Source organism: Cheilinus undulatus, linkage group 3 (assembly GCF_018320785.1).
Source record: "Cheilinus undulatus linkage group 3, ASM1832078v1, whole genome shotgun sequence".
NCBI classification, from domain to species: domain Eukaryota; kingdom Metazoa; phylum Chordata; class Actinopteri; order Labriformes; family Labridae; genus Cheilinus; species Cheilinus undulatus.
Genome location: NC_054867.1, coordinates 38,318,171 through 38,337,588, shown reverse-complemented (window position 1 = coordinate 38,337,588; position 19,418 = coordinate 38,318,171). Strand labels below are relative to the sequence as shown.

At 38.3% G+C, this 19,418-nt stretch overlaps 2 protein-coding genes across 11 annotated transcripts in view; one reads left to right on the top strand and one right to left on the bottom strand.

The window, feature by feature from the left end:
* Positions 1-12,424, bottom strand: part of arhgap9 (Rho GTPase activating protein 9) — an 88,774-nt gene extending 76,350 nt beyond the window's left edge. For all 8 annotated transcript variants that reach the window (XM_041778116.1, XM_041778126.1, XM_041778142.1 and 5 more), the window contains exon 1: positions 12,218-12,424. The gene's annotated coding sequence lies outside the window, so the exon portion shown is untranslated. The remainder of the gene's footprint in view (positions 1-12,217) is intronic.
* A 402-nt stretch (positions 12,425-12,826) lies between these two features.
* The window catches only part of mars1 (methionyl-tRNA synthetase 1), a 31,405-nt gene continuing 24,813 nt past the window's right edge, over positions 12,827-19,418 (top strand). For all 3 annotated transcript variants that reach the window (XM_041782548.1, XM_041782549.1, XM_041782547.1), the window contains exons 1-2: positions 12,827-13,049; positions 18,858-18,948. In XM_041782548.1, the coding sequence (XP_041638482.1) occupies positions 12,947-13,049; positions 18,858-18,948 (194 nt within the window). In that variant the 5' untranslated portion in view covers positions 12,827-12,946. The remainder of the gene's footprint in view (positions 13,050-18,857; positions 18,949-19,418) is intronic.

The window sequence follows — 19,418 nt, the reverse complement described above, 5'->3', positions numbered from 1 at the left end:
CCAAATGCAAAAAACCTGATTACAAAATGTTAAATAAAACCAATTTAACAATCTGCTACTAGGATAAAAGCTAGTCCTCCATGAAAACACTGTAATGTAGCTAACGTAGCTAGAGCTACAGCTAACATTGCAATATAAGCTACGTAAGATATATAGGTCCTGTGGCTACATAGCTAAATCTTAAGCTAATGATTAGCTATGTAGATAATGTTGCTACATATCTAACGTAGTAGTGATTAAGTAGCTAGCATAGCTATGATAGCTTAAGGTAAAGCTAATAAGGCTAAAGTTGACCACCACTTGTGTAACTACTTTTAAAACAAGTTTATACATAATTTCATCCCAGAGGCAGGTGTCAGGCAAAGTGTCTGAGATCTGACCCTCTCAGAATAAGCCCTCTTTACCATTTTTTTTTAAAGGCTGCATGAAAACACCAATAAACTATCTTTATTCTAAAAGGGAATCCAAATATTGACATTCAGGTGACAGTCAGCATATGATTTATGTCATGAAAAAAAACTTTTAAGGATTTCAAGGGAGGCTGAGAACTTTAAGACAGCTGTGACAGCTCAAACTCTGTGCAGACAGATCACTGCTCTGCACAGTGAAGGTCAAATCCAAGCAGAGAGAAACCATAAGCGTGAAGCGTTTTTTTTTTTTAGTGGGGAGGACTTCTCTCTGTTAACGTAGTGTAAAATTACATTATTTGTTCAAGGACACAATGAGATCTGAGGGTGGTATTAAAACATGAAGTACTTTGGAGAAAGGCAGACGTGTAAAATATCAACAATATATCATGGGATAAGTCATGCATGCAAACCACCTGCTGCTAATGCTACCATGACACCCTTGAATATAGCCCTGTCGCTGTAGGGCAGGGTGAGAGAGAGCGAGATGATGAATGCAAATTACCATGTAATAAATTATATGGTAGGTGGATGAAACAGGCAGAGAAGCATCTACAGGGCAGGATAAGGATATACAGAACACACAGGATGATGCCAGAAATGAAGAGTACTGCAAGCTGTTTGAAAAAAACAAGAGGAGAAATTCTTATGTTCATGCAGCTCCGTATCAAGAATCATGAAATTCAGCTCCCACAGAGATTGTTAAAGATCGCTGGGCCTGTCAAGCTTCTCCACCCTGCAGGATGAGGTGGAGTAAAGGGTGTTGTTGGTGGAAACTTTGGTGTCATATCATATCCATATTCATTCCATACGTTTGAAGTCGAATGAGGACGTCTTTAATAATCATGGCTACATGGTCTTCAAAGAGCTATGAGACATGGGGAAGAGGAGTATGGAGTGAATGAGGAACTTCAAAGGCCTTTTGCATGCTCTCCCATCCGGATTCACAAACACACAAAGACTGTAGTGTATTTACATATGAATGCATTTAACTAGACGTGTTGCAGGAAAATCAGCAAGATAAAGTTGCTCCAGAGGACGCACTGTTAAAGGGCTTTAATAACTCATATCATTAGTTAAAACTGCTCACTGATAGCTGCTAGTTCTTGTGCATGGACTATTTTTCTCATGCAACCTGCAGCTGATGGTTTTTCAGCTCAGCAAGATTTTTTAATTCAAACTTACGGCCAGGTAAAGCTGTGTGAGGTGGAGTATTGCATCATGGCTCCACATCATGCATTATAGGTAAAGGGAGCTGTAGCACAGCAGTGGATCTTAGAAGAAGCGGTAAAGGGCTCTGAAATTTTCCTAAAAATCAATGCAGAACCAAAGCAGGAGTTTCCACTCAAGTCGCTAATCTACACCTGAAACAGATTTAAAGATCACAAAGTAAAATCTCTACCTTTGATGACTCGAGACCGTTTAATTTTAGAAATAAACAGCCAACAAGTTTGTGAATGCAGTGGCTTCAAACGTCAAGTCAGATCAGTATCCTTGTCTCGGAAGGCTTTACAATATTAACAACATTTAAAATGCTCTTTCCTTAGATGCTCAATTCAGAGAAAGAAGAGCTCAAGATTTCAGTTTCTCCCTCAAGAAAGAATCCATGCAGTTTTGAGGGGTGACGAGAGGTTATTTACTTAAATGGTATCCCCTTTGATTGGGTGAAGAATTGACTTGGCAGTGTTAAGGGGCTAACACATCTAGAGAAGGACACATCTCTTTCTTCTATCTTGTGGTAAAAGCTGAATTCTGATATTTCATTCAACTTGAATAACTGTTTGTGCTGCAGGGGTTAGCACTGTCACCTCACAGATAAGGCTGAGAGAGGGTTCCTAGTTTTCATCCCTGGCCAGGCAGTGGTCTTTCTATATGGACTTTGCATGTTTGCCCATGTATACTTTGGCTCTCTCTTAGACATGGTTGTGAAGTTATTCTGTCTCTAAATTGCCCTTAATTGTGATTGTGAATGCGGTTGGTTGATTTTCTGTCCTGTGTTTGCCATGTGACCTGTCAATGTCACCCTGTGATAACTGATATCTGCACCATCTAACATGAAATAAAGATGATAAGCAGTATATAAAGATGGAAGGATTATTACTGTTACTGGAAAGAGAAGCAAAGATGGCATGGCTGTTAAATGTGGTGACAATAGTGCCAACACCTTTGTGTCCTTCCTGTTGCACTAACTAAAAAAAGAAATCAAAGTTTGCTGAGAATGCCAACACTACAATGAATAAAATAATTGTTTCATCCCTGCTGGACAATCGACAGAAGTGGAGGCATTTAGGAGCAACAGGAACTCAGCCACAAAGGTTAAGACCACATAAAATCCCAGCACAGGGTCAATGGCTGCAATTGTGTGTAAAAGTCGCCAGCCCTCTGCTAATTCCATAGCTGAAGAGTTCTGAACTTCCACTAGCATGTGGGCTCAAAAACTCTGCTGTGGGAGCTTCCTGGAAATTGAATGGGTTCCCATGGCAAGCCTCACATCACCAAGTCCAGTGCCAAGCGTCGGATGGAGTTGTGTAAGGCACACTGACACTGGACTGTGAAGCAGTGGAAACTGTGGAGTGATAAATCACGCCTCTCTGTTTGGCAGTCAGATGGAAGAGTCTGGGTTTGGGGGATGCCAGGAGAGTGTTACCTGCCTGACTGTATTGTGCCAACTATGAAGTTTGGTGGAGGAGGGACAATGGTATGGGGCTGTTTTTCAGGGTTTGGCCCCTTATCTCCAATGAAGGACAATCTTAATGATTCAGCATACCAAGACATTTTGGACAATGCTAAACTTCCAACTTTGTGGCAACAGTTTGAGGAATGGGAATGGGAATAGGCACAAATTCCCACAAAAACATTCCAAAATCTTGTGAAAAGCCTTCCTAGAAGAGTGGAGGCTGTTATAGCTGCAAAAGAGAGGTCAACTCCATATTCAAGTCAATGTGCTTAAATACAATGTAATTACAGTACCTGTTGGTGTAATGGTCAGGCATTTGAATCTTTTTATAAATATAGTGTCTCAGATAGTTTCTGTGTTAAATGTCACAGTTTCCATTATGTGTGTGTTTTTTATTTATTCATTTTTTCTTTATTCCATATATCTATCTGTGCATTATTAATAAAATTGCAAAATGTTTACCTCTTTTAAAAGTGAACAAATCTTGGAAAAATGCAATAATCTAATAAAGAAAAAAAACCTCCCCTTTCTTGAACCAGTCAGCTTATTTAAACATTCAGTCCGAATTTAGAGCTTTTACAGCTGACGACTGGTTCCAGTGAGGACATTCATGTGAAGGAGCTTTCACTTAGTCTATAAATGTACAGTTAGGACTGTGAGCGCTGATGTCTCTCTCTCTGTATGAGATGCACGCCTGGAGCCAAAACAGCCTTTCATCCTCCCAGAGACATAAATTATTGATGATCAGACCAGAGAGACACTGAAACACACACTGTGTTTCCAAGTGTGACGGCGGGCTCAACGCATGTACGGCTGCACGTCTGTGTATGTTTGTGTGAATAAAAAGGTGGGCAGGATTCATTCACTGATTAGCTGTGTAAATGATCAGAGAGCCAATCACAAAGCAGATGATGACACTGAAGCAGCCATTGGCTCAGGCTCTCTACGATCATGGTGACAGCAGCCCTTGTGACCAGCTCCTCTCTCCAGTGTCTCGGCTGTGTATGTGCTTTTTGTGTTCTTGTTGCACATAACAACATTTCATATGTGTGATGCCATCATTTCAAGCGAGTGCTGACGCAACGCCTGTGTTTACAATGAGCCCTGGAGCCTGCATCGACACGTACATAAACTTCTTCAGAGAGTTCACTCGTATAATATTCAAACTTTTCATTTCACACATTTGAATAAAAACAACAACCAGACAGAGCAGCGGGGCGAAGTAATGCAGGAATGCTCGAGGGGCATTTTAAACTCTTTTAAGTATTAATTCAAGCATCCAATTTTTAATTAACTTCTGCACTTTAGAGAGAAAAAGTAAAGAAAAATACAGTATTAATGGAGTTCAATGACAATAAGCTTAATTCAGTCACAGAAATTAGATTATAAAAGTGCTTGTTTGTTCATTTATGAGAAATACAATGTTGAATGTCTGGGTCAGCCTTTGATTTCACTCTTAAAATACAAATATACATTGAGGGACCAATAGGCAACGATAAGCTTTTAAAAAGTTCTCCATTAACATCGGTATGTCAGCCAAAATCAACAACCATTTAGTATTCTGATCATTACTTTTCTGATAACAGATTCACTGTTAATTAGAAAATGCTGAAAACTGTTGCAATGATGATTTCTCAAAGCCAATACTGCTTCTTTAGTAGGATATATGGGCATATAAAAAAAGACATTAACAGTGCAATGCACTGATTTTTTGCAATGAGATGCCAACAATGATTGAGAAATGACTACTCATGTTTTATATTTACATATTTAGTTTAGGGATGCACAATACTGTTTTTTTTGCCGATATCCGATATGCTGATATTTACAGATGCCTTTTAGCCGATACCGATTTTTAAATACGTTTTACATAACTAAAGATGCAGTCCTTTGAACACAATTTAAAGTTTGAGGATGAAAAAAGAAACACATGTTACAGTTCAAAGAATGATGAATAAAGAAGAAAAAGATCACAACTTAGATCTGTTGGTCCAGCCTAAAACTCCACTACTTTATGATTACACATATGGCCAGATTTTACAATCAATATATGCTGATATTCACGGCCAAAATGTTGGATGTAAATATCTCTGAAATTTGGATATCTGTTGATACCAACATCAGGCTGATGATATTGTGCGTTCCTAATTAAGTTGATAATTTACATTACCTCAAATATTTCCAGGGGTTTTCAAAGCCTTAGAAATGTTTTATTTCTTTGTTTCAGCATGGTTGCTGCTGTGACATGCACAACATGCTAATAGATGCCATGGAAATGCTAAATATAATGTAGAAGACTTAGATGTAAGGAAGCATGAACGCTCAATGGAAACTGCTGTTCTGTTGCTGTATCTCATTCATGTTTTGGGCTGCTTAATTGTAATGGTCCAACATTATTCTCTGCTGTCAGCTGCATGTTCTATCACTGAAACCACTGTTAGGAGTAAATGTCTGCAGTGATATTCAGTACAAGAAGAATAATAGTTAAAACCTTTCAAATCTTTGCATTTAACGTCTTTTACTTGAATAAAAGACAAATATTCTAGTCATATGTTATCAAAGTTAAAAAATAGTGGAAAATGTCGTCTTGTTCTCATTAGCTAAGCGTCTCATCACACCCTGAGTAGGCAGGCAATCTTGCAGTATGTCTGAGTTTTGGTGATATCTTAACATAAATACAGATGCCAAAAGTGAAGCAAACTGCAAACTAACTAAAACAGCCTTTCAAAATAATTTTAAAAACATATTTTTAAGTAACATAATTATATTCCTACTCTGTATCATTGAATACCCAAGTGTGAGAAAAACTGGTATCGGTATAGCAGCTGACATCAGTTCATACCCACACTATTTGCTGATATCTGATCAACAGGGTTGATATTGGCCTATCCTGACATGCCAGATGGACTGTGACATATCTCCATGGCATGAATATATTTCACATTCATCTGGGAAAGCTCCCATAAAGCGTTTGGGAAGGGCAGGACTTTTGAAAAAAAAAATCTCGGAAGGCGACTGGAGGAATGTTCTATCTGTTACATTCATGACGGGCCAACCAGAGCGACAAGACAAAAATGAAGTTGTATGCATGTGCTTCTCTAGGGCTGTGATAACGTTCCCATAGATTGTTAATGGCGAGGCTTCTTGGTGAAAAAAATTGACTCCAAGGCCAGTCAGGAGATGTGCAAGAACATTTTCTCTACCAAGACAAGCTTTCAGTATGGCTCTTTGCTTTCGTTTTAAAAGAACTGTGGTTCAGTTTCGATTAAACTGCCACTTTCCTACAGCTACAGCCCAGCTAATATCTACTGCAGCAGCAGCCACTGGATATACCAGCAAACCAGTAACGATAGCAAACCAATGCCGAGGCAGACTGGTAGAAAGTGAAAACATGAAAAGCGTTAAGTGTTGTTTTTATTCTTTATCACATGCAGAAATGTGGTTAAGCTCTGGTAAAATGATGCTATGATAGAGTTATATCCTAGCTCATCATCGCACTAGAGGCAGCCATTGCAAACAGCTGGTATAATTAAACCCCAACCTTAGCTGTAAAGGAGCATTCTCCTAAAATGACCCTGATGAGTCCGAACAGTGTTCAGTTTAGCACAAACATTGTGGATTGGAGCTTTTCAAGGATGACAGACATGAAGTCTGGCAAATCCATTTGCTTTGCAAGATTAATACCGGCTGATACTGATGTTGAACCAGCTGGTTTATCTCTTGAATTATCGTAATAATATCTCAAAGCCTACGTTTTTTCTCTTGTCTCAAAAAGTTTTGGAAACATAAAGACATAAAATTCACTAAATTCCTATTCACGCTTGCACACAATTCCTGATAAATTCCTCTTTTTTGGGGAGTATGAGATGCATGCTAGTGCACTAGTATTCTCCCCCTCTCCCATCCTTCCCTTTCCTTACAGGCAAACTGCAGGGAAACTTCCTGCTGGGAGTCACAAGTGTGAACAAGCAAGTCAGGAAATCTTCTGTGTATGTCACTCTAAAATTTTCTAGAAAATGTCAGTGTGCATGTGTGAAAAAGGCTAATGACATTAAACACATCCAATGGAAAATCTTTTCATTGCCATTCATCAATTTGTCGACAGTAACACGAGTAAACAGACTGCACTTAATTCCATTCACACACATAGACACAAATACTAAAAGCATAGCCTTTGGGAGCTGTTTGGTCTCCGGTATGAAGGACACCTTGACAAATGGACGAGAGAAGCTTGGAGTCTGACCTCTTATTAACTGATTGACCCGTCTACCTTTTCAGCCAGAGCGGTCTCTGTTCATGCTTCATACTTCCTTAAAGAAGTATTCAAAAATAATCACTTTTTATCATATAAACTATCACTAAGATCACAAATTCAGGATTTTTCTCTCTAGAAGTTTATTGTACAGATGAAGACTTATCAAAAATGTGTTTTGGTCCATTTCAAAGGCTATTTTGAAACTTCTTTAATATCTAAGCTTGTCAGAGATGGGTTGTCAAATGCACTGGTGTGCTTCCTCACAGTATGACTGACTAAGAACTGTTTAAATTATTTGTTATTCTATTTGATATGAGAGCAAACATACTAAAATCACACGGAAACTGATGTTTGACTCATACTCCGCCAATGATTTATAGCATTTAGTCCTAATCCAAACATGTTATTCCTACACGCTCCTGCTGTTTTCTCCAGTTGAAGAAAATAAAAAGTCTCAGTGAGAAGTAAAGAGTGATCTTTGGAGAGTAACAAAATAAACCTCCCCTCTCTGAGCGAGCTCACGGGTTGGTGCTGAGCCTGTGGGAATGTGCGGTACATTGATGTTTCTAATGAAGCGCACTGAGCTCCATTGATCCACCGGGGATGAGAGTGAGCTGTCAAAAGCTATCAGGCAAGTCAAAGACCCACTTTTAGCCGTGTGCAGCTGAAGGGAGCACGATACTGCCGGGGCACAAGGAAGAGCAGCTACACCTCCCAGGGCAAACAGTGCGGAGAGGAGGAACAGCGCTTTGATGCTCTCTCACTGGGTTAAAGGGATATTTGTTCAATAAAGGACCATTACACAAGTAATAATGAAGGGTTAGGATGTGTCATTGTTTACATATGATGTCTGTAGGTCTGTCAGTTCAGTTATTTGATGCAATTGTTTTAGACTTTGTGCTTCATCCAAATTTCCTCTTAAGGTGACTGCACAAAGCAGTTTATGGAGCTGCATATAACAACTACTGATAAAGATGTTTTTACTAATCATCAAACATGCCTATAAATACTTCTCCTTTTGGCTAAAATGGAAACATAGTTTCATTCCAAATTATGTGACAAATTAAAAAACAGCACAGTAGGAAGTTAAATATGGCGTTTGAGCCTTATGGGCACCAATTTTAGTTGCCTTCTCTGATTCTGGGGTGATGAGCATACTGCTGTAACTTAGCATACAAGCCAGTGAAACCACATGGCATACTGATAGTAAATGCAGGATTAAACTAGTCTGGATTAAAACCCAGCACAGATGTGAATGCAGATGGAGCTATACCATAAACTGCATAGTAACTGTGGTATAGGAATCTGCTTTCTAATAGATCAGGGAATCCAAAACTGTGCTTTGGCCTTGAAGACACTGTATGTGGCATGCAACAACTTATTTACAGCAAATAAATCAAATTCTTTATATTTTTTCAATATTCTGATTCTGCTTATTTCATTAGGCAACAAACTATTGCCTGCAAGTGGGGGAATACCGCATTTGTCCTGTGTCATTGTATGTCCGCTGTAAGAAAGAATTATTTACTTTGTTGATAAAAGGGTCTATATTTAGGGTTAATCTTTATACTCATGGCTCTAGACAGCTGAACAATTGATTCAGATTTAAAACTGGGCTTTTAAGATTTGATTTGATTTGAGGTTTTATTGCTGACTTTTACTAGACAGAACAGCTGAAGAGACACAGGAAGTTCTGGGAGAGAGAGAGAGAGAGAGAGAGAGAGAGAGAGAGAGAGACTGGGGTAATCTCAAGCACCAAACAGAATCAAAATCAAAAGTTGAGCCCACGACCAGAACAACGCTGGGGGCCCCTATTCCACCAAACAAGTCCTTGGCTGTAACACTACTGAATCTAAACAGGGCTGATATAAACAGTACAGACTACAATTACAACAGAGGGCCACTTCTTTTGACCTGAGGATAAACTCAGAGCATTTACATGCCTAAATACAGTTAAGCTACAGTTATAGCTTGATTAGGCAATTTAACAAGACTACTGTCCTTGTATAAATGCACAGGTGTATTGATTTATGGATGGGAGCATGTCCACCTCCGCTACAGAAAGTTGATATGTCCGCTTTCTTCAAATTACTATGGACTCTCTTCCTGTTGATGTGCTAACATATTAGCAAGTAGCTAACTGGTTGTATGTCTATGAAAACAAAGGCTGTTCTGAGGCATCTATTTCCCTATTTGGCTAAACACCTGTTTCAACTGACTAGTAACTGACTAGTCTTTAGAGGGAAATATACTTAAAAACAGTCAAAAACATCAGAGTCGTTATGTCAGCAGGTATGATGTGAGCCTGCCACGCTTTGTTGAGCATGGCTAACAGCTAGCTCGCAGCTAGCGCTGCCAACCTTCATACATCTTTGAAGATTAATGTCATGCTTTCATATGCGATCCCTTTTCACTTCAGTTGAGTAGTTATAAGCAAGTATAACCCTTGACAGCCAGCAACCTTTATTTCCATTCTCTAGTTAAAAAACTGTCATACTGTGCTGTTCCTATGACATGCTAACGGCTAAACTTCTCAGGTTTAAGCTTTGACTGGAAGCTATTAACTGAAGCTACAGCGGCTACTAGTGGCAGGACGCTTTATTACTGTTTAAAAAGCTTTTGAGTGAGATTTCAGAAATGTATTTTTATAAAATGATATAGGTAATTACTAATAAGTTTAACTTAATAGTAAATCCAGCTGATTTAATATACAAATCTAACTGTCACTGTAACTACATGAAACCCAGATGAAAACATTTTTCATACACACACTCTCCTTTACTTAAGGTACAAATGAGATGAATGTCCCAACTCTAGATTACAATTAATCCAAAGGCAGACAAATGCACAACTTCTATGCTCAGCAAATACGCTGTTCAACGTCAGTTTTGAGAGCTGAAGTTGAAAGCTAGATCAGATACAAGATCATACAAATTATGCTGCTTTTTTCCAGATTTGACTATAAGCCATCATAACCATACAAGGTAGACTTATGACTAAGACTGACACAGTGTTTTATGAAAACAGAAGTTTGTATGTTTTCCACCTTGTTTTAAGAAAAACATGGCCTATTTGACTCAACTGTTACCTGCAGAGTTCAGCTGATCAAATACACTACTAAATAGCCATAGTATACATAGGTTTTCAACTGAAAAAGGCAGTCTGGGGGTTTAGTTGTTCTTTAAATGCTTAGAGGGGCGATTAAATAATGACAAGACTTTTTTAAGCCCATTATATTTACAATATCTGTACCAGAACATAATGATCTGATGATATAGACAGATACATTGGTGGTGTGGCTTTTACCCGCTGTGTACAGTACAAATAAAAAAGTCACATGAGGTCTGTTGAGCTGCTACTGTATAATTTTGCTACACAGCTCATAGAATGCAGCAGATTTCACACTCTGAGACAGACCACAGACACATGTCCCAAAGCAGAAGAATAATCCGACAAACCAGGCTTCAGTCTCTCAATCAGTATTTGACATCAGTCTGTGAGGCACACTAGCAAATTACAGCGAACTAGTAACCCCTGTGCTAATGCTGCACATGGTACAGGGCACTTTTAATCAGCACTGTTGCAACTGGAGAATAATCTTCCAAGCCTGTGTCGTCACAAGCTGGCGAAAAGGGGAGCAAATCTCCCTCTTCGCATGGACTTAAGAAAGATTATAAAACAGCAAAAATGCAATGCGTCAGTCAAAGTATTTCCATCACATCCTGTGGTTAACCTGTCTATTCAGTTTCTATGTAACAGCATGCAAGGGCTTAAAACTCGTTCACAGTAGCATGCAAACATTTCTCTATGAAGGAAAGCGTGTCACATGTAGAGCACTAATAATGAGAGATTGTTATCACTGTCAAATTTAATAGAGGTGATCAAAAATGAGGCCATAGAGTCAGCACCACCTTTGAGGTGATGAAACTTGTAAAACAGAGAAAAACTCAAGAGCATTAGATGTCTAAAAGAATACATATTTGGTGAGGGAATTAATAGAAAACTGTAAATGGTGGAATTAATTTTTCAAAGAGAAATGTTTGGAGGTAAAGTGTTTTTAGTGCATGTTTTCTTGGCCCTTTGTGGCTCTCGTGCACTGTCACAGCTGAGCCTGAGAGTTTGTGACAGTAAAGGCTTCCTGTGGTTTGACACCATGATGTGGAAAAATACTTTGTTTTGGAAAAAACACGCTTGCTATTTTAGTAAATGCAAAGTGTATGAGCTATTTATGGAGGCAGGACCCTCACAACTCATTAAATATGCAACATTTGTCTACAACTTCTCCCATACAAACTTCACACTAAATAAACTGCAGTGGTATTCAGTGCAGTTCAAACAATAGATTTCTATACAATTCAATGGCTAAAAGCAAACAATAGCTTTAAAAATAATCAATACACAATTTAAAAATAAAGCATATGCATCTAAATGTTGGTTAACTGGGTTAAAAGATCATTAAGTTCATGAAAAGTGGTGTTAATCTTATTAATTCTTATTAATGCAAGTTGCCTCAGTCATCACTGAATGAGTCATTAGTCTGATGGGGATTATGAGATTGTTTAAACCTGTACACAGACGTGGCAGGTGGTCAAAAACTAATCTAAAAACTTGAAAATAATATATTCTAAAGACAAATGCATATATTACGATTAAGTGTGAATACTTAATTAATAAATTCGGTGTTTATGGGAAATTGTTTATAATTCTGCACCCCTATCACAGTATATTTAATAAAAAGGGTGGGTAATAGAAGCACTATATCTTGCACATACATTTTCCTGCAATTTTCTAATATTCTATAGCAGAATACAATTTGTCTGGAAACAGGAATGAGCAAAAATCTCATAATTTTTAATATGACGGACAAACATTACTCACCTTGCAGCGACGTGATGACAGATCAGTTGTGTTTTTGGAGTGACGTGCAGATAGCGAGAGAGAGAGGGAGAGCAGGTGTTACGTCTTTTTTCTTGGAAAAAAAAAGGAATTCGTAAAACTTCACATAATTTAAAAAACGGAAGCAGAGGGCATAACTCCGCCGAGCACTTTTGCAGATAAACAGTCATACACGGGTACTAAGTTGCCCCGTGCAGCCCATAGTGATACATCCTGCTGGCGCTTTAAGTGGATAAAAAATAGCTTTCGCTGGTTGGGTTTGGTGGTTGAAGATTGGCTAGAAGCGCTCAATATGATTTCACAGAGAACCAATGAGATGACTGAACACGCTGCGTTGCATATTTAATTACACAGCGTTGCCCGGTATGTAGGTTCCTTGATAAGAAGCTTAACCCGCCCAGCAGTGCTACGATAGAAATACTATCAAGCAAACCTTGTTAAATGTGCGAGCCACCCGCTCAGGAGGGGTTTATGGGAAATGAAGTCTTTTTGACGAACAGCTAACTCGTTTATGAAGGGCACACACTGCGCTCAAGAACTACATATCCGACATTTGTAAAATGCAGACTCTGCTTGCATCAGCGTGTGGACGGCGGCACTCACTGTTAAAGTTTTACCAGTAGCTTCTTGTGTTCTTTGAAAGTAAAATATATTGCCACAGGTAAAGCCCGTCATTGGTCCCAGCATAGCGGAGTAGCTACCAACGGCCAAATGAAGCTGTTCGTGAGTGAAGGCAACCCGCACTGTCTGAAGGTGTTAGCCGCTTTAGAAGTGACTGGAGTTCAGTGTGACGTTCAGTATGTCAACCACGAAGGTAAGAAAGCATGGTTAGTTTAACATGAATGTATGACAAAACCTGAAAGAGGCTTATGTCATCCGCTGTTTGCCAAAAAGATACAGGCCCATGGTAAAGACTGTTTGTATTAAAGTCTGACTGGAGTTTGTGTTGTGACGGTTGAAAATGAGGATTAGCTAACAGTAGCTAGCCGTTCTCATCTTCAAGTGACAGCTGCCTGTCTGTCAGTGTCAGTCAGTGAACAACTGAGTAAATTAACCTGGCGTATATCTACACATTTGAAGTGGCTAGAAACGTCATTTAATGTACATTTCGTGTTTTTCTCTCCTGTTTTAATGGAGCTTACATGTGCTCTATCAAACACCCTTTGTTTATCCATGCATAGCTTTAGGTGTTTAGCCTCTTCTTGCACAGTATACTCTTGTCGTGCCTGGAACAGTCCGTATTCACCCATAGTGTTTAAACGTTTATATTGTATTGTTTGTGCCGACTCGAGTACGTATGTTGCAAAATATGTGAGAAAGAAATTTATATTATTACCTCAAGTCATTTTATGTAATTAGAGTTGGAAAATTTAGTACTCTAGTAAAAATACAATTACTCTGGTTAAAATTTACTGAGGTAGAAGTAAAAGTACTCATCTATACATCTACTTGTTTAAAAGTACAATGTATTTAACTCTATGTTTACCATAAGAGCAAGAGAACAGATCTCCAATCAATTTTTTCAGGTAAAATCAGGTAAAATACACTGCTAAACTGACAGGGCTAATTCAACTGACTCATATAGTCAAATTTAACACTTTAAAGGTGTCTTTTTACAGTATAACAGAGCTGCACTAACTCTTGAAAATCTGTAGACAGGTGAGTCTCTTGTGGCAAGAACATAGCAGAGAATCAACCTCATATAAAAAGATAATGCATAAGGATGAAGACTATGCACTATGAGCCCTTTAGGAGCACTTAAAGTCATAGGCAAGAGTTTTGAGTCTGTGGTTAACTTTGCTCATGGTGAATATGTTTCACAAAAAATGACAATTCATCAGAAACATGAGCAAAGAAACCCCAGCAGGGATCACTGTACAACAGGCAACATCCAAACCCAAATAAACACATCTAAACACTCTGCCCAAGGGCATGCTGGGAAACTCTGCTCAAAAATCCCCCAGATATGAAATGTCAGTGAATATAGCTTAGATCAATATACTCTACAGAGTTTAACTAACACTGGTGGATCAAAACTGTCAAATAGCCTAACTCCAACACCGAAGACCATTTCACTAAGTTAAAATTACACTTTGAGAGTTGAAATAAACTCTGAAATGTTTAACCTTGAGATACCAACACTTAAGTTGTTGCTGTTTATGGATGCGATATGGGATCATTCTCTCTCTATATGCTACCATGTACTCAACAGATGTGGAAAAAGTACAAGTGTATTGTACTCCAGTGAGATTACAGTTACAGTCAGGCTAATTTTGAACCTGTCATCTGTAAGCACATCTTAACTCTGATATATTATACAGTGCGATGATCATTCCTGCCAGGTTGAGCAATGCACTGTATGAATGAACTCCATTAAACGTTGATGGATAAATGTGGACCTGGAAATGTATTTGAGTAGCAGAAAAATGGCTGACTTATTTACTAACCAAGAGAAGAGAAGGCCAGAACTTAGCCCTGGAAAGGTATAAACTGTCTAGCATTTTCACTGAATAAATAGGTTGAATCTGCTAAAAAAAAAAAATTTTCATGAACTCGATATTTTTTGTTTTCTGATAAATCATTCATTCCTTCTCAGGATGGAAGTACATCAATGTTTAATTGCTGACCCACAGTGGAAAGGCCTTCCTTGGCGTTAGTTAACCATTAGTTTAACATGGCATACAGTATTGTCTATCATTGGGTGCCATCATAATGATATTATTTACTATAGATCAGTGGTTTTCAACTGGTCTGGCCCTGGGACCCACCACAAGTTTCATAACAAGAAGTTGTGACCCAAATCTGATACATTTTTCAATCAAATTTATCTAATAAAAGATGGTGCTGTTTTGACCCTAGAGAGAATATGGAGACTGAATAAACCTGTGTATAAGAATTTTTATGTTGTGTCTATATATACAAAATTACCCAGCACTGGAAGTTTAGGACTTGTCCTTTTGTTGCTGTGGTATTGAAATGGGTATCCTTATTTTATTTTATTATTATTTTTTCAGGAAAAGTCCTTAACCTTTTCAGGAAAGTGACCTTAAATTTCATAAAACTATTTAATTTTTTTTCAGAGAGAAATTCTGCAAAGCTATTTTGATTTCCTTCCTACCATCAAAAACATAGACCATGAAGCTGGTTAAGAACCACTGCTGCACAATTTTTAGACAGTTTTTGGCAGATTATTGAACCTCTGCCTATCTTTACTTCTGAGAGACTCTGCCTCTCTAAAAGGCTCCTTTTATACCCAGTCATGTTTTTGATCAGTTGTCAATTAACCCAACTGGTTGCAAAATGCTCCTCTAGCTGTGCTTCATGAGAACCACTTCCTTTTGTTGCACCATCCCAACTTTTTTGAGATGTGTTGCTGCCATCTATTTTTTCTTGAAATGTTAAAATGTCCAGTTTCAACAACTGATATGTTGTTTATTTTCTATCGTGAATAGAATATGGGTTTATTAGATAGCAAATTGTTGCATTCTGTTTTTATTTACATTTTGGACAATGCCCCAACTTTTTGGGGGGGGGGGTTATAATTACATCTTTGCATGTTTTGTCACATGCAAATATACATAAACTACAAACTCAGATGGTGTAAAGCAATCTATCCTGACTTATGTCAAAGTCAACTTGATCACTCTTAAAATTCAGGGTCCAATTTTTAATCCAATTTAAGTCCAATTAAAAATCACCAGTATTAGAATTTGGGTATGAATTCTTCTTTGAGCTTCATCCAGCTGTACACATTATTACAACAAACCTGAGCAGGGCCAAGGTCCTGCTTTTTCTGCATTTGCCCCCTCTGGCAGCAGCACCTCCTCCGCTTCAAAAAAAGTTATGAAGTAATACTTCTCTGGTGCTGCAGTAAGTTCCTTTGGTGAGGTTGGCCTCTTGAAATTGTCCTGGAAAACCATGCTGGACATGATTGCAGTTCAGTAATGCCAGAGCAGGGGTCAGGGACCTTTTTGGTTGAAAGAGCCATTTTTGGTCGCACCCCTTTCAGAAAACCTTTGAAGAACCGCAAAACATATTTGAACTTTCCGATGAAGGTGACATAGTTAGTTAGCCTAAGTCTTTGTCTAGCAACATAACTGACTGAGCAATGGTGTGTGGCCATCCATTGATATGTTTGATCTCAATGATAACTTTCCACTCAGTAGTTATTTTATTCTTACTTGGCATTTTAATCATAATTTTCATTTTGATGCATTTATGGGTTTAGAACTACAATAGAAACAACTGTGTGCATATTTTTTATTTTTATCTATAAGTGCTACTATCAACAAGTGATTATTTATTTCTATCCTTAATGGTACTGATATAATCATTATCATTACTTCTTTATTCATCAAAACACACTCCTTACACCTGCTGTCAGACAGAGTTAATGCAGGATATTGTAGCAGCCTGCTGCTCACCTACAGATGAAAGCTTCTCCACCTCATCTCCTCTCTCTATGCTGCTGTCTGCCTGTCTACGTCACATACAGCAACACAGTAGGAACACAGGACGCGTTTTGGCCTGATCAATAAACAACAGCATCCATGATCACTGGGTCACAGACTTCATCAACAATACAGTCAGAAGGACAAACCGGAGCAATCACGATAATCACTCCAAATATCCACCAGAGAGTAGAATCAGCTGTTTACAGCCTTTCTCCCTCTCTGTAAGTGACACATGTCACCACCGTGGACAGCACCACATTAACACACGTGACATTTTCAGCACAAACATCAACAATCTTAACTTTTACAGCACAAATGTTCACTCGTACACTGAACCTTACATACATTACACGACAAAAATATTTGAATAATTATCAAATTTGTCATCTTCTGAATGATAGGATCGACTTCACAGCAGCAGAGTAGAGAATGACAATAAAATGTGAGCTTACCTGTTTGTCTTGCTTAAACAGCCCCCGATTGATCCCTTGGCCTCCTTTCTCTCTTTCTTTACCTGACTGATGCTGTTAAGTGTGAACTTGTGAACTTGTAACTTGCTGTTTTTAATGTTATCACCGCTCACATTCTCCGCTGACACTACTTTAGTCCAATGGACACACTGGTTTAGTACAAAACATATCAAAGTTGATCGTCGTTTTCACATCCCAACCAACCCTCTTGCTGTTTTAAACCATATTTCAGAAATTCAAAACTTAACTCGTGTGATGAGCACAAAACTCCTGCTTCAGGTTTCATTTAGAGACTGTGTCCAGACCTTTGTTCCCAAGACAGGAAATCACCAGCATGTGCTGCACCATAGAGGCATGATATGACGCATATTTAAGTTGATAAAATAGGCCTATTTGTAAAAATAAAGTTAGAAGTGAATGAAAGAGCTACAAGTTTTATGGATAAAATATACAAAACTATCTCAATATAGCACAACAAAAAATATTCATTTAATGTTAAAGAATACGTTTCCTTTATTTCAATTTTGGCACAGCTGCTGAGAGCCACTTTGGAGGGGCAAAAGAGCCACATGCGGCTCTGGAGCCGCGGGTTCCTGACCCCTGTGCTAAAGTCAGGAGGATTTTGATGTTGTCGCTAAACTGTCGACGATCACGGCATTGTGACACGGGTGAATGAATTCTAGTGAATCTGAGTGTATCAGGGACCAAGCCTCAGAGACAGAACCATCACCTCCACGTGTAGCTACTCCCTGTGAAGGTGCTGGGTTAAGTGATTCCCACCCTAAATAATCACTCTTATTGAAGCAACAAAAAATGAATTGTATGTATTCATGCTGTAGTATAATATAGCCTTTTTTAAAAATAGAAAACCATTTTTTAAACAGAAGTACCTTTTTATTGGTGATGTATACAATGTTGATGGTCACACTGAACTAAATAATTAAGAAAATAATGTCAGACATCATAGCTAGGCCAAAATGTGCACAAATGAAGAAACTGGGACAACATTTTTGGAAAAGAACAGAATAATTGTGAAAACAGATTAATAAATTGGTTAAATTAGGTAAAATAGGATTAGAAGTCCCCAAAAATGGCATAAATTGGTAAGAAGTGATAAGAAAGGGCAAAATATGGCAAATATTGGTGAAATGTTGGAAAAAGGAAGTTGTAGAAAAGGGCAAAGGTAGAAAAAATGGGTGGAAAGTCGATCAAGCTAAAATGGGGTAGGGTGGCAAAAGGAAGAGTTAAAAATGGACAAAGAGTGGCAAAAATATTCACAAAATGGATGCTAAGTGGAAAAAATGGTTAAATGTGGTAAAAATGGGCAAGAAGCAGCTTAAAAGTGGCATAAATGGGCAAAAATAGGCATACAGTGGCAAAAAAGGCAAAGGTGGCTTAAAATTGGTGAAAGGAGATATTTCATTCAAGGGTGAAAAGTAGCAAGAAGGGGAAGAAACTGCAAATATGGGCATAAAGTGGTAAACAAACAGGAAAAAATGGCTGAAAAGGCAAGAAAGAGGGAAAAAAATCACAAATATGGGTAAAACATGGCAAAAACATGAGATAAATGGCCAAAGGGTGGCAAAGGGTGGCTTGAAATGGGTGAGAAAGGTTGCATTTGTGGGTTAAAAGTAGCAAAATATAAAAAGTGGTAAACGGTATGGAGGACTCACACTAGGTTTTTTCTTTTTTCTACAGAACGAGTGGTGCCCTTCCTCAGCCGTCCAGTCCTGCCTGCTCTGCTGCTGCCCAGTGGACTCCACCTTTTCAGCTCAAATGCCATCTGCCGGTCAGTAGACTAACACAGTTATTATGAATATGTGCGGTCAGCTGGTGTGAATGTAAATGCCTCTTGCTGTACTTGATAAGCACAGGCCTATCAGCAGTGCTGCTTTTTTTAACCCTACCTCTGCCACTTCAACTATTTCTAATGGCACTATGTGTGCGCCATTGTGTACTGGTACGGTGATATCAATACCAGTCAAAAAACCTGAATAAGTTTGGCTTTAAATGCGTGGGCTGTATTGCTGTTAGCCATACAATTAAATTTGTTGCATTATATTCATGTATCAGCAGAAATGTTTTTATTTAGGCTAGTTATGTAGAAAATCTAAATATCTTCCTGGTCTTATAACACTTCATTTTTAATAGAAAATATATATTTTTTATTATTATGGAGAACTGATCCATTTACTTTATCAGCAGCCAAGCAGTGTATCTCCTTTTTATGGAAATGTTGTAAAATTTTAATGATCATCT